Source organism: Podarcis muralis, chromosome 14 (assembly GCF_964188315.1).
Source record: "Podarcis muralis chromosome 14, rPodMur119.hap1.1, whole genome shotgun sequence".
Lineage (NCBI taxonomy): Eukaryota > Metazoa > Chordata > Lepidosauria > Squamata > Lacertidae > Podarcis > Podarcis muralis.
The window spans coordinates 40,740,012-40,755,306 of NC_135668.1; the positions used below are offsets into that span (position 1 = coordinate 40,740,012).

The 15,295-nt window shown below is 45.4% G+C and overlaps 1 protein-coding gene across 10 annotated transcripts in view; it reads right to left on the reverse strand.

The window, feature by feature from the left end:
- The window catches only part of MARF1 (meiosis regulator and mRNA stability factor 1), a 37,703-nt gene that overhangs the window by 9,787 nt on the left and 12,621 nt on the right, over nt 1-15,295 (reverse strand). For all 10 annotated transcript variants that reach the window (XM_077918506.1, XM_077918505.1, XM_077918504.1 and 7 more), the window contains 13 exons: nt 13,866-14,032; nt 13,627-13,785; nt 11,878-12,061; nt 11,373-11,551; nt 10,474-10,554; nt 10,066-10,302; nt 9,246-9,365; nt 6,169-6,344; nt 4,707-4,927; nt 3,498-3,640; nt 2,614-2,747; nt 1,547-1,749; nt 743-970 (listed from right to left, as the gene is read on the reverse strand). In XM_077918506.1, the coding sequence (XP_077774632.1) occupies nt 743-970; nt 1,547-1,749; nt 2,614-2,747; nt 3,498-3,640; nt 4,707-4,927; nt 6,169-6,344; nt 9,246-9,365; nt 10,066-10,302; nt 10,474-10,554; nt 11,373-11,551; nt 11,878-12,061; nt 13,627-13,785; nt 13,866-14,032 (2,232 nt within the window). The remainder of the gene's footprint in view (nt 1-742; nt 971-1,546; nt 1,750-2,613; nt 2,748-3,497; nt 3,641-4,706; nt 4,928-6,168; nt 6,345-9,245; nt 9,366-10,065; nt 10,303-10,473; nt 10,555-11,372; nt 11,552-11,877; nt 12,062-13,626; nt 13,786-13,865; nt 14,033-15,295) is intronic.

The following is a 15,295-nucleotide window of genomic DNA, read 5'->3' on the forward strand; positions in this document are numbered from 1 at the left end:
GAAACAGCAAAACCACAGTAGAAAGAAAAACTAAACGAAAAACAACCAGAGTGAATCACACATTAACAAAGCAGAACTAAAAGATGTGAAGATCTTAGAATGATCTTAAAATGAGAAATCTTCACCTGGCACAGAAAAGACCATAACTTTATTTCCAGCAAGCCAGGGTGGGAGGAAATATTCCATAATCAGGGAGCCACTGCTGCAGAGGCCCTTTCTCTGGACACTTCCAGCAGCTTCCAACATAACCCCCAGCCCTCCTTGGAAGAACGTATAGCTACAAATCATATCACAAAGTAGCTTTGTCTGTAAAATCTGCTGCAACCAATGGCTGTTTTAACGGATTAACCAAAATCCAAGAATCTCAGAGAAACTCAAGAATCTCATAGCTTTTGACAAAGCATCAGCTTCCTGTCACTTAATTTTCCATTCTGCCGTGTGTCCCTGAGGCTGTGATCATTTCCGGCAGGGACAGGGGGAATCTATTAGTAACTTATTCTAATTGAGATTCTTGGGTTTCTCTAGTGATGCAATTATACTGAAAACGAACACGAGTTCTTTAAAAAACACACCATCCATATTGTTTACGCTGCACTTTACGCAGAGAGAAGGACCAGTCATTTAAGATCTTGGTATTATTTTTCATCATGTATCTGAGCAATACAGCTCTCTCCCTCTCTACGCCCCTCCCTCAGTCCCCACCAAATCTACGTTTGACATGCCAAGTCGTGCTAAAATATACCTTGATAGCATGGCAAAGTTTCTGCATCAGAGCTGGAACAGAGCCAACATCGTAGTCCTGGAGACGCAACGGGTAGCCAAACGTTTTAGCGTATTCAGTGAGGACATCTGCCATCATAAGGCATTTGTCTCTCTGAGATCGGAGCAATTTAACAAACTGGGCAGCTAAAGCTTTGACCTTTTCCGCATCTGTTAGTGCAAGGATTTTCTCTTCACCACATTCCAGCACCTGAGGGTAGAAGTCAGCTTGGTTAATGGAATTATTTAGGTGGGGGCTGGGGAAGGCAGTACTTACAATGCACAAATGGAGTACAGTGGAACCTTGGGTTAGAGCAGGGATCCGTTCTGGAGGTCCCGCCGCAATGACGCACATCGAAGCGCCGCTTCTGCCCATGCACGAGCGGCGAACCCGGAAGTAACCCGTTCTGGTACTTCTGGGTTTGCCGCGGATGTTCGCCGAAGCGGACGCAAGCGGAGGCGGACACAGAACAAGGTTTGACTGTATTAGAATTTGAAGGATCTCCCCTCCCACTTGCAATTCTTTCCAGGTGGTGTTGAAATACCATGATTTTATAAGTTTTCCCCGCCAATTGTTAACACAAACAGTCAAATGGCTTTTTAAAAAGAAGTGGTTTAATTCCAACGTTTGCCCATGTGAGTGCAATAGCACCCAGTAACCACTCTAAAAACAAGGCTCAGTTCTATAGGCAACAAGAGTTCCCCGCAAACACTGAGCACAACTCAATAAGGCTAGAAAGGTTATTTAGTGTGGATGCACGAGGACCCCAGAGTATCTCGATTCTACCTGCAGGACATCTGGTATGGCTTCGAAGAGTTCAAGTAGTTTGGTAAACCCATAATAGGCCAGTCTGCACTGGCGCCCAAAGTGGTGGTGATAGAATGGGATAAATTTATTGAAAGGCATGCGAAAATAGGGCTGGTGGCGCAACAAGTCCACTGCTTCCTTGGAGAACTGCTTTGTCCTTTCCACTTCTTCCTTGGTACGTTCTGAAAACGAGAGAAGAGATGCAAAACTAAGGAAAGTAAAAGCAACAAGACTAATACTTTAGCACTCTCCCAGCAACAAGGCTTCTATTCCAGCTCAACTGCTAGTTTAAAGGAGTGCTCTCCAGAACACAGCAGCTACTAGCCACAGTTAGCTCTGCTTCACCTCCACGGTCAGAAGCGTTATGTCTCTGAAAACCAGTGGCTGGGAATCACAGGTGGGCAGAGTGCTGCTTGGCCACTATGAGAAAAAGAACCTGGACCAGATGGGCCATTGATCCAGCAGACTCACCTTACCTTGCATTGCTTCTCAAGACACATTCTGAATTTTTAAGAACTGATTATCGTCATTTTTCAAAATTGACTTCTAACACTTTGCTTTCAAATTGCTACAACCTGTCCTGGGACTTAATGGTGAAGGGAGGTATGAAACAGAATGACAGCAATATATAACTTTTATTTTGCATCTGGTCATAAGCATCTTTACTCTTAAGGCTCAAGGCACCCGCGGGAATAGAATCCTTGGCCGGGGAGTCTCTTATGTTCTTTAGGTGTCATGCAAAAATGCTCTTCACTCTCTGCAGCTTTTTAGAGAGTTTGGATATCAATCTTTTGTTTAAATTGCATTCTGTTCTGTTTGTGTTTACATGTAAACTACCCTGTGATCTTTTCTTTAAATAAAAGGATATACGAATTGCCCAATCAAAACACAGCTCCAAGTCTCTACCTGCTGCTCACCATAAACTTCAATTCATTCACAAAAAAGCCAAAAATACCTGTCACCAGGGCACCAACTATAGTCTGACCTGTGTGTTTAAAAAAAAAAGAAAAAAGGAAGAGGGTTAAGTTCCTAAAACGAGGATGTACCTCTTTTGGGGATACAAATTACCATCTCATTATCTTGCATAGACAAACAGATTGTTGTGTCTGGAATTTCTGATATGAGATCCACCAACTCGCACACTCCATATTCCGTCACGTCCCAGTCTTTTGAGAAGCACCTAGATAATGGGATGGAAAGAAGTGAATTCACATTAAAGGTATTTAGGGTAAACGAGAACAGAAAAAAGCACAATCCAGCACCTTTTCCATTGCTACCATCTCCCATATGAAGATATGAATAATACGAGAAGCAACGGGAAGTGTTCAACTCAGAATTAGACCCACTGATGTTAATGAAGATGAGTAAGTTCATCAATGCCAATGGGTCTACTTTGAGTAAAACTTAGGAGCAGGCCCTGGCATTGCCGGGGTTTAAAAATCAGTACCATCAAGTGTTTCTCTAGACATTTCAGACTTTCGACCAGAAAGTTCTCAAGATTTCTCCTTCTCTATTGCAAGTTTCTAACAGAACTTTTGGAAAACTTTAGTGCAAGGGAAAATCCTGCCCCATTCCTAGGCATTCTTTAAACATACCAGAGGACCCAGGAAGGGAAGAGTAGGTCGTGGTTAACAAGCCAAAGTTTGTGTACCCCCTGAATCCACACAGCAAACCACCAAGTGCATCATCCTGCCTGCCTTTAGGATTGGCCAACTTCATAAGATTTAGCATCTGCCATTTTTACACCCCCCCCCCAAGTTGGCTTTTGTTTCTGCTCCTCAGATTCTGGAAAGGAGAAAGCTGCTCCTTCCCCTTTGAAGGGGAAATGCTACTTCCCTGAAGCTCAATGTCTTTTTTTATTTTTTAAAAAGCTTTGAAGTGTCAATGTGTAAACACAGGCTATGCACATGCCACAGTTCTCTTTACGTACCAGTGATAAGCTTGAAAGAACTCCCTCACAACCACTTGCTTGCTGGCCTGGGACTTGAGAAGCTTAAACAGGTCTTGAGTAAATCGCTTCACTTGGGCCCTATGCGTTAAGGTTAACAAACGCTTGGTGCCTATCCCGAGAATCTGGAAGGAAAAAGACACCACATTTTAGATGAAGTATGTGACTCCCACAGTCAAAACGCTGTCGCCTTTGAGCTTATTTACAGCCACATGCCATGAGAATAAGTATCTGCACACCAAGCTTGGCCCCGATTGCTTCTTCACACCAGTAATGACATTTCCCTGGATCTCCACATTGTCCAGTAAAGCAACTCTTGCAGTCAAACTTGGCACTGTATTTTTACATTGTAGGAACCCCTCTGGGACAGGTAAGAAGTCAATATTAACAAACAGTGGCAGGTATTGGCAAAAGGCTTACTTATTTAAAACAAGGGGTCCAACACATGGCTCAAGGGCTGAATCCCTGTTACCTCTTCACCTCCTCTTCAATGTCCCACCACCACTCCCCAGGCTCTGAGCCTTCTTCCCTTGAGGGTTCCCCAGCAGGTTCCTCTGACCATTTCTCTGTGCCCAACCAGTTCATGACACATGACAGATGTGTTCTGGGTTACAGGCTGACCATAGGCCATTCTGGCCAAGGATGATGGGAGCTGGGAGCGCAACAATGTGTGGAGGGTACCAGACAGGGCTGGTGCTCTGCTAACTGCAACAGCCATTAAGCAGCTTGAGAAGACAACTGCCAAGGTGAGGCGATGGCAAAGCTTTCCAGGTGTTGGGCAATAGCCAACATAGGATACCTATTGGAACAGAGCTGCCAATCTCATCTTCTGGCATGCAACCTGGACAGATGCAAATGCCTTTGATGTCCTGGGTCACAGCAGTAAAGCTACATACCAAAAGATGACGGGTAAGAGAATCCCTTCCAAGCAATCGGCAATGTAAAAGTAGGACCTTGCTTGTCCTGTGTAAATTAAATTTCAACACCAGCTTCTTAAAGAGGGGGTCTACAACATCCCTGAAGACTGTGGAAGGCACCAGATAACTTTTCTTCACTGCTGTTATCCTGACACACCACCCTTAAAGTCAAAATGAGGACTTTTTTTACTGCAGTTAAAGCTAGCCTTTTATGTGAACTGACACTCATCACACATGGAAACACGCACTTCAATAAAATTGAGACTGAACTCACCTGCAACACATGAGGCACCGCTTCCAGCAACTCCATTAACTTGGAACACCCATAGTCAGACACACGACATTGCTTTGCAAAATGGTGATGGTATGTTGGGATGAATTTACTGACAGGCATGATACACGATGGCTGGTTTTTAAGGAGATCAATCACTTCTCTGCTGAACTGAATAAGTTGTGGGTTACCCACAGGGCTTGTAGAACGGAGAATCCAAGGCTCTAAAAATGGGGGTGGGGAGACAACAAGAACTCTCTGGCTTAGGAGGTAAGGGACATAAATGGAATACGTACGATGCAAACTACAGGCAAAACTAGGAGTAAATCAGAACAGGAACACCATGGATTTGGGGGAAGTATTACTAATTACAAAGTGACAAAAAGAAAAAGGCCACTATCTGAAGACAAGCTCGTGTCACAACAAAGCAAAAAAATGAACTGTGGCTGGAATTCCAGAGAGACAAACTTGGTATGTCCAAAAGGGGTTTCAGGCATTGAGTAGGAATTTTCCTTCCCTCACAGAACTGGGGTCTGAATTCCAGAACACACAGCTACTATTTTGTTTCCCGTTTTCTGCTGCAAGCTGAATGGTCATTTGAAAGGCAAAGCTTGCTCAAAGAACTGAATGGAAGTCATAGTCTGAACCATAGAATCAAAACCACTCATCTGAACTCACAGCAATCTGTCCAACAGAACACCCAGAAGGCAGCAAGTCATCTTTAAAAAAACACCCCTCACTCCCCCAACCTCTTTCATGAATACTCCCACCTCCCCTTGGTACTCTCTCCATACATGCCTCCCACAGCCCATCCATCGAATACAGTTCTCATCCTCTCTTTCTGCCATGATCATACCTGTCCTCTTTTTGCTCCCCTCAAGGCCTCATCCACCCCACTTGGTGTCTCCCCCCAAAAAAATCACTCCATATTTCCTTCTTTTCTTCTCTACTCCATGCACATACATGCATAGCTCAGTCAACAATGATCCTCTTCTCCCTGGTCCAGCCAATTCAAAGCCCTGCAGTTGTCCCATCTTGGAAGTGGGCATGTTTAGCAAAGGAACTGTTAGCAACTGGAGGGGCACAGGGAGAGCATTTTCATCCTCGTTTCTTGTAATCTGGTGCAGCAGATAGCCTGGGAGGCACTGCACCAGCCCTCTGGCAACATACTGGTGCACGCAGGCACCATGCTGGTTATCCTGCATCTAAATTCTAGGTTATATGCTATGTCAGGAATGGGGAACCTGTGACCCTCCAAAAGCTGCTGGACTCCCAACTCCCATCAGCCCCAACCAGCATGGTCATTGGCTAGCGAGGACAGGAGTCGTAACCCACCAAGATCTGGAGGACCACAAGTTCCCAAGCAAACCAGTCACACAAAGGAACAGAATTATTTGCACGCTACTGATGTCAGAAGCAAGAAACTAACACAAAAGACTGATGCATAAGAGAGTGAAATATGCACCTGCAGTGGGAGGTGGCGGCTTGTTATGAATCCACTTGACAACTTTGATGCCGTTTTGTGCAGTGGCAATATTCACACCAGGGACGCAAGTGATGAGATGCTCCAGAGGAACACCTCCCTGGCCTTCCTGCACCATTTGCAGATTGCTGAATTCTGAAGCGTAGCAGTCAGGAAAGCTGCAAAAGAGACCGACATAATATAAAAAGCATTAGACCAGACTGCTCGCTTGTAACGAAACCTTTGGTCAATCTTGTAGCAAAACAGATGCAAACAGGCATTAGCAAGTCTCTGTTTACACTGCAAGTAAGAAAAGCAGGTTGATATTAAAGGTGACTTGCTGTCATGACCTTAATTTGACGCAACCTACAGCTGACTACCCGACAGCAATCTAGGAATTTGGAACTGGAGACATGGGTCTGAAAAAACTGTTGCAGGGTTGCCATACGTCAGCAGATGGTGCTATGCATTTTATGACCTAAGGATCACAAAGAGAGTTGCTACACATTTAGGAAAGTCAAGAGAGTAGTCTATCTAGGTTGGTATCGTCTCCACTGACTGGCAGGAGCTCTCTAGGGCAGTGTTTCCCAACCGGTGTTCCGCGGCACACCAGTGTGCCGTGAGACCTTGCCTGGTGTGCCGTGGGAGGGAGGCGGGAGAGGCGGGGCGGCGGCGGCATCTCCTGCTGGATGCAAATCCAAACATGGCGGGCGCCTCCCTCGCTCCTTTGTAGGCGGACCATCGAGAGAGAAAGAAAAGGAGGCGAAAGAGCGAGAGAAGGCGCCTGCGCGGAAAGAGGAGCGAGCAGTGCGCCTGCGCGCCGCGGCGCCCGAGATCGCTTCTCCCCACCGCCCCTTGCTTCAAAAGAGGTCCGGGGACAGCGGGAAGCGCTTCGCGCTGCCCCCGGACCTCTTTTGAAGCAAGGGTTTGCGGGGAGATCGCTTCTCCCGGTGCTCCGAAGCGGGGCGGGGGGGCGGCAACCTGCAGCGCGGAGCGCGGGGCGCCCTTTGGAGGACACCCCGTGCTTCGCGCAGCTGTCCGCAAGCCTTGGGCGCCTGGGGGAACTCCCCCCCCCCCGGCGCGCAAGGCTTGCGGGCGGCAGCCTGGAGCGCGGGGCGCCCTTTGGAGAACGCCCCGTGCTTCGCGCAGCTGTCCGCAAGCCTTGGGCGCCTGGGGGAACCCCCCCCCGGCGCGCAAGGCTTGCGGGCGGCAGCCTGCAGCGCGGAGCGCGGGGCGCCCTTTGGAGGACGCCCCGTGCTTCGCGCAGCTGTCCGCAAGCCTTGGGCGCCTGGGGGAACTCCCCCCCCCCGGCGCGCAAGGCTTGCGGGCGGCAGCCTGCAGCGCGGAGCGCGGGGCGCCCTTTGGAGGACGCCCCATGCTTCGCGCAGCTGTCCGCAAGCCTTGGGCGCCTGGGGGAACCCCCCCCCGGCGCGCAAGGCTTGCGGGCGGCAGCCTGCAGCGCGGAGCGCGGGGCGCCCTTTGGAGGACGCCCCGTGCTTCGCGCAGCTGTCCGCAAGCCTTGGGCGCCTGGGGGAACTCCCCCCCCGGCGCGCAAGGCTTGCGGGCGGCAGCCTGGAGCGCGGGGCGCCCTTTGGAGGACGCCCCGTGCTTCGCGCAGCTGTCCGCAAGCCTTGGGCGCCTGGGGGAACTCCCCCCCCGGCGCGCAAGGCTTGCGTCTTATGGGGCAGTGCGTCCTATGGGGCGAAAAATACGGTAGTCAATATAGGCACAGAGTTAAATTTTTTAACATTTTCTAATGGTGGTGTGCCTCGAGATTTTTTTCATGAAACAAGTGTGCCTTTGCCCAAAAAAGGTTGGGAAACACTGCTCTAGGGTTCCAGACAGGGGACATTGCTATTATTCCTTGGAGACGCCAGGGATTGAACTTGGGACTTTTTGCATGATTCATTACTTGAAAAACCCAGCTTGTGTGATTTTGCAGCATTCACAGGATACAGGTCCATGACATTAATGAATCATTTCACTTCTTGCCACCAAATGAAGTCCTCTGACACTAAACCAACTGAGCTTTAGATAAGTAACATTATTGCCTCTGTCTGCATGCTTGACCTCCCGTAAGAGTCTTGATCTCAAGACCACAAGCACACATCCTTGTGTGTTAGAATTCAACAACACATACTCTGCTCAGCTACAGTGAATTACAACAGCAATTCCTACAAAGGGCATCGAGGCTCCGTGGCACATAGGATACATCTAGAAATCGAAACGTGTATTCTCAAACACTCCTTAAAACAACTGAAGGGAGCAGTGTGGATGGCAAGAGACGGAGGAAAGAAAGGGCACAAGCATGGAATAAAGGACACAACCAGAAACTTAGCCAAGAGGAAAGTATCTGCAGATCAGAGATAAGAAAGAACATGTAAAGATAGGCAGCAATTCAAATTAGTTATCTGCAGTTTCTTACATGCTGAAGACAAATATTAATATTCAGATTGCTCTAAACTAGGCAGTATGCGCTCTGCGGTTATGTATTTGTATTGTGCAAGAGCAGAATTCAGAACATGTCTTTGGAAGATAGCATCTCTGCTGAATACAATTGTCCAAATACAGCCAACATTTAATACAGACTCAGAGCCCCTTCAGCAACCAGGGTAACCCTCAATGTGAGGAGTCAGAGAAAACCAATGAAGGGGAGGAGGGGTTAAGCAGTGAGAATGATTCCAACTAGCCTAAAGAGAGGATGGCTTTTTTGCATAGCATTTCACCTCTCACCTGCGACCAGCACTATTGGGGTCACAAAGCAGACGGACCTGACTTTTGGCATGTTTTAATATTTAATAATTTAATATTGAATTTGGACTTTTAAAAAAAAATGTATATATATTATTATGCTTAAGAGAACTCAGAATCTTAACTACAGAGACACTCAAGTGGAATGGGGCCTGGAGGAGGTGCTTTCTCTTAGTGATGAACCATTTCTAACTAGCCTAGTGGAGGGAGTTGGTGGAGCAATCTATCCAAGGATCCCCTTCACTACAGGGGGGGGGAAGGGGGGGGGGAGAGATTTAACCCGGTTCATTACTGAACATTCAAACAACGGCTAAGGAACTTTATTTTACCTCAGTAATGGCACTGTCCCCTCGTGGGTCTGCAACAAGCTATGAACTTGCGGTGCAAAGGTCTTAAGAGACAAAATCACAAAGGGAACTTTGTAGGAGTCAGGATCAAAGTCATGTTCACTAGAGAAATAAGAAAACATTGAACAGTTTTATACTGGGGTAAGGTAATAGAGGAATATATACAGCCCAGAGTTTTGGCAAGCTGCCACTCTTAATTTGCCACTGTGGAAGATTTGTCTTATGAACTTTTGCGGCCAACAGCTACTAGTCTAAACTGGAGTCATCATTATGGTATAACCAAAGCAGATTAGTGGTTCTTCCACATGGGCATGGATTTGCCATCTTTCAAAGATCTTATACAGTTCAGGAAGCTGATGTAACTCCACAGATAATGATGCTTCTCAGCTATTAAAGGAGAGTAATATATGCCCGACAGTTCTGTACAGATATTCCCTTAAAAACCTAACAACCCCAAACACTTGCAAAGTTTTATTAAACCACAATGCTTAGGTATGGAACTTCCTCCCTATAATGCCAGGGACTGCTGGATCTCTGTTTTAAGACATCAGATTAAGATGTGGTCATTTCCCCAAACTTACGGTTTGGGCTGAAAAGATTGCTTCAGTTTCTTGAGATTCTAATCTATTTTATATTGCTGTTGTTGCATTTCTCATACTGATTTGTGTATCTCAACATATTATTATGTATTAACCCCAGGAACCACTGGAGGGCAGAATATAAAGTATATAAAAATGCTCCAATTTCAATTCCAGAGTTCACTTACAGAGAAAGATGGAAGGATCTGAAAAACACCTCTTACCTGAAATCTTTATTAATGCAGTGCTGCTTGCAAATGGGCTCATGATATTCCAGTTCTTCAAATATGATAGGACTACAGTTAGCTGAAGAGCCATCATGAGACTGTGAAGACCCCAAAGGGCTCTGCCTAGCTTGACTACTGGGTAAAAGACATACAAGTCTTCCATTGCCTTGATCGCGGATGGCTACGACGTCTGTTATTTTATACAAGTCTGATACATTTAACTTGTGTCCAAACCTAAAAAAAAACAGAATATTTGAAAACTTTAATGAAGTGGAAGGGGGGGGGGGAGAGGTCGTGCCCTACTCCTGGTATAGAGAACTCGTTCTAAAACTACTATCATAAAAGTAGTGAGTTATGAATATACCAGATTTCTTAAGTAATTTGGCATGCCGTTTTCAGACCTACTTTTTCTCGTAGATCTCTGTGAACTTGAGAAGAGGCAGACAACAAGCTGGAGCATCCTGAAGAATGGACATTGCTTCTGAACTGCCAATGGAAGTGATTTGGTGTTAGGAAAGGCATGGTAAATCATTTTATTCCGAACTATTTTTGTCATTTACACTAGATCCACCAGAATATTTTTTTTAAAGGAACAGTGGTGACATAGCCCAGGCAGGCGTTTAACTCTTCACCAGTGCCAATACACCAATTGAGAGAGGTAGTCTTGCTCAAAATTCTTAAGGGTTTAACGTACCCTGACCTCCAGTAATGAATACTCTTTTGGTATATAACTTAAAGGCAGAGGTGAGGAACTCTCCAGGTATTGTTGGACTTCAACAATTGGCATCCTTGACTTTAAGGTGACCTCAAGAAGTGAGCCAGTCATTCCTACACCTTAAGGGTTGATCACCTAAAACAGGCACCCCCAAACCTGGCCCTCCAGATGTTTTGAGACTACAATTCCTATCATCCCTGACCACTGGTCCTGTTAGCTAGGGATGATGGGAGTTGTAGTCCCAAAACATCTGGAGGCCGAGTTTGTGGGTGCATGACCTAAAATAACAGAACCAAGTTCTCTAAGTAGCTGTTCCTGTGCTTATGTCTAGCCTATAATTCTTGACTGTGGTTTGAATCCATTATTTCCCCATTCTGCCCCAACCTACAAAGAAAACAGATAGATCCTTCCATTCATTTAAGGTAACTTTATTTGAAGACAGGTGAAGCCCCTCAGCATTCTTCATGCTAACATGGTCTATCATCTATATGCTTCAAATGTGGTACTCTATTCTAACTATTTGATGCATAGCTAATCCTCAGCCTTCAAAAGTCTCCATGTAAGATGTTCTAGCTTATTTTAAAATTACCTAACCAGTGCCAGGGATTTATTGGTAGCTCCTGTAGCAAGCGAAACCTGGATCCTCTTGCTGCCAATTTTGTATCTATGAAGGTAGTTGACAGCACGTATTGCTTCTTGTAAATTCTCCATTTGTACTATAGCCTTCAGCTGATAATCAGTATGAGGACTGAGTTCCACAGTCTTTACCTGAAATGAGAGATCAAATCAGTGCACAAATACCAGGATTGACATATGATTCTTGTGTATGTACAGAATCATCGACACAATCAACCCCAACTACCCTCTCCAACACTGCAGAGCTCTGGTTCTCTGTAGACAATAAAGCCAGCTGAATAACCATTGAGCACAGGTGGCACAATGGTTGTAGTTCATCCACTTCTGTGTTTTTGCCAATTTGTTTTAACATGTGACCCGCTCTGAAATGATCTGCAATGAGGGACAAGAGTTTCTGCTCTTGAGCTGCATCCACAAAACCCGAAACAGGGCAAACGAAAGTAAACTCTGATGTTTACCTTGCCATGCTTAGAGAAGATTTCTTGCAACGTTTGCTGCAGCTCCTTTCTGGACAGTCTGTAGTCTATATTGCTAATCTGGATGTCTGCTCCGTTTGCAAAAGGATCTGGGTAGTCCACGCTACCAGTGTGATTGATGAAGGCGAGTGGAGAAGATCTGTTTGAGAGGTTTGGGGACACACTCCTAATGAAGTAGGGAGGAAAGCAAGGGAGTTCTAGAATTATTCATTCCACTGTACATAACACACACAAGGAGAGAGAAATCGCTTTAGGCATTTAAAGAGTAAGGTAATTTTTCTTTAAGAGATATGAAATATCTCAAATACCGAATCCAGTTAGTTATACAGTGGCACCTCGGGTTAAGTACTTAATTCGTTCCGGAGGTCTGTTCTTAACCTGAAGCACCACTTTAGCTAATGGGGCCTCCCACTGCTGCCACGCCACCGGAACACAATTTCTGTTCTCATCCTGAAGCAAAGTTCTTAACCCGAGGTACTATTTCTGGGTCAGGGGAGTCTGTAACCTGAAGCATATGTAACCTGAGGTACCACTGTACTAGAATCAGATTTTTGGTCTTCCTGGCTCAGGGATAGTCAATGTGGCTCCCTCCAGATGTTGTTGGGAGTGCAGCTCCCATTATCCCTGACTGTCGATGATCTTGGCTGTGGTTGATGAGAATCATAATGCAACAGTATTTAGAGGGCTCCATGCTGGCTACCCCATCTCTAGGTCTTTACACCAGGGTTTTGGATGGGGGGGGGGGGTCTCAGGGATTGAACCTGAACTTGAGACTATTGAAATGCAAAGCATGTACTCTTCCAGTGAGCAGCAAAAAATCCCAAACAGGTCTATTTTGCAACAAATGGACTGGAGTTACACACATCTGTTCAACGAATAAATGAAGTCAAGAAGTGTCACATTCACATAATACAGAAACACAGAGCAACCTTTAAATTCTTGTGTAAAGATCCTTTTTTCACTTTTAAAAACAAAAGGTCTAGTGTCTCCAAACATCACCAGTCACATGTTACAAAAATGGGTATCCCAGGTTAGTCACTGTGACCTTTCAATTCCTCACACCATAGGCAAACTTGGCCCTCCAGATGTTTTGGGACTACAATTCCCATCATCCCTGACCACTGGTTCTGTTAGCCAGGGATCATGGGAGTTGTAGTCCCAAAACATCTGGAGGGCCAAGTTTGCCTATGTCTGCCTCACACTCCAAGGATTGCTCTCTTCTGCTTGCATGTGCAGACAGATAATGGATCAACCACTAGCCAACACTCAAGAGTACGGCAAGGGGATGAAAGCAGAGGAGAGAGCTTAAGGGCCATAGCTCAGTAGCAGAGCAATCTGCATACACAAGGCATCTCCAGGTAGCACCAAGAATATCCCTTGTCTGAAACCCTAGAGTGGCTTCCTGCTGGTGTAGATAATACTAAGTGATATGGACCAATGGGTCTTATATGCAGTTTCTACATTCCTCAGTTTGGCTTCAGACTACTGCACTAATCCACTGGTGACAGGTATATATATGCAGACATACATGCATACTGAGAAACAAGATTAAAACCCATCTAAGTTTCCCAAGCATCTTGGGCTGGCTCTTATGACAAGCTTCCCTGCAGACCTCAGGGTGGATTCATCCCTGCACAAGCATTCCAAAGGAGAATTCAGAGAAATCCCCCAAAATGGAGCCCAGGGGTCTTCTGCTTTTGTCAGAGCTTTGGACTGCCAAGAGCTGCTTACCTAGAGGACCAGCGACTTTGAGATATCAGCACAGGACTGAGCTGCCTTGACGCTGTGAGCATACTGAAAGCAGATGGGTAGCTAACTTGGAATACATCATCCTTCTCTTTTCTCTCTATTGGGGAGTTGCTGATGCTTCTGGCTGCCAGAGAATCTTTCCTGCATGAAGAAGAATGGCCTCATTAGCTTGCAATTTTGATTCTTGCTTTTTACAAAATTCAAACTTGCACCTGACATACTTTAGACTGTTTTTGTGAGCCGAGTCTCCTGCTCCTGCTTTCTTGGTTGCCAGGGCTGTAGAACTTGATGCACTAGAGTTACTTTGCAATGACGCAGTGTCCTCTTTTAGTGGGTCTTTGTGATTCTCGGTAACGTTCACATTCTTTGACTCCATGCGGCAAAGTTCCTTGAAGAAAAAAATTATGCAGGTCAGCAAGCAAGAGGGGATTATGGTAGGCTAAATGCAACCCACAACTTAGACATGAATATGAGACCTGCAGGTATAGGGCAGTGTATAAATTCAATTCATATTAAGAATAATATTCCTTAGAAGAAGCATCTACACTTTGGAATTCCTGGCCTTCTGACGACAGTCAGACACCTTCACAATACTCTTTTCAGTTTTTGCTTAAAACATTTTTGTTTGGGCAATTTATCCAGACATGTAGAAGTTACATGTGATTTATTGCTTTTTAGCTACTGTTTATTTTAATCATCTATTGAATGCGTTCAAATACCTGGACTTCCTTGCTTTTATCAAGACTTTGAATGTTTTATATTTCTGGTTAGCCACTTAGAGGTTGTTGTTGCTGTTCATTTTTAACAGTATACACATTTTGCTACATAAATGAATGAAAATCATTTATGTGTAAAATTATGTAACAACTGTCTCATAAAACTTCAGCAATACAAAACAATCATTAAGATGACTGCCCAAGAAAATCTGTAAGCAGCTGCAAAGGTCTGTTGGAATAATAATACCTTCAAGACATGCCTGAAAATCAAATGCAAGGATGCCTGCCGAATCTCTGCTGGAAAAATATTCTGCAGCATGGGACCAGCGACACTAGATGCCTGAATTCAGGTCAAAGCCAGTCAGGGCTCTGTAACACATGGGACAATTAAGAGCACTCCCCTGGATTATCTGAGATCAAGCCTTTAAGGTAACCTGGACCCAAGAGCCTTGAACCAGGTCCAGTAGCATGTGGGCAGCTAGTGCAGATGTTTGAGCAGCAAAAGCAGAATCTAAATATGGGAAGCACAATACAATTCCTTATTATACACCAGCTAGTGGAACCTTGGGGTGCAGCAAGCAGAAACCCAGTTCCCAAAATTGCACGTGGCATTGGTCGTGCCCCCTGCAAGTTCAGTAGAGACATTTGCAACAGGACGGTTTTGCACATTCATCAGAATGCAAGGACGACCTATTTATGGACACCTGGGTTCAGTGTGCAGATTTTGAGGGACAGAGCCTGCAGTGCATGTGACACTAAGGCCAAAAATGTGGTTTCCACTGTAACTTGACAAGTCCACACATTTTAACAGATCTACTCTGGGTTTGACTTAGATGGACACACTTCATAGAGGCTGGTGACAAAGGGTAGAGCAGACTAGTGGATTAAATAAAACCCCTCTAAGGCTGAATATGTCTCACCCACCTCAGAGTTTT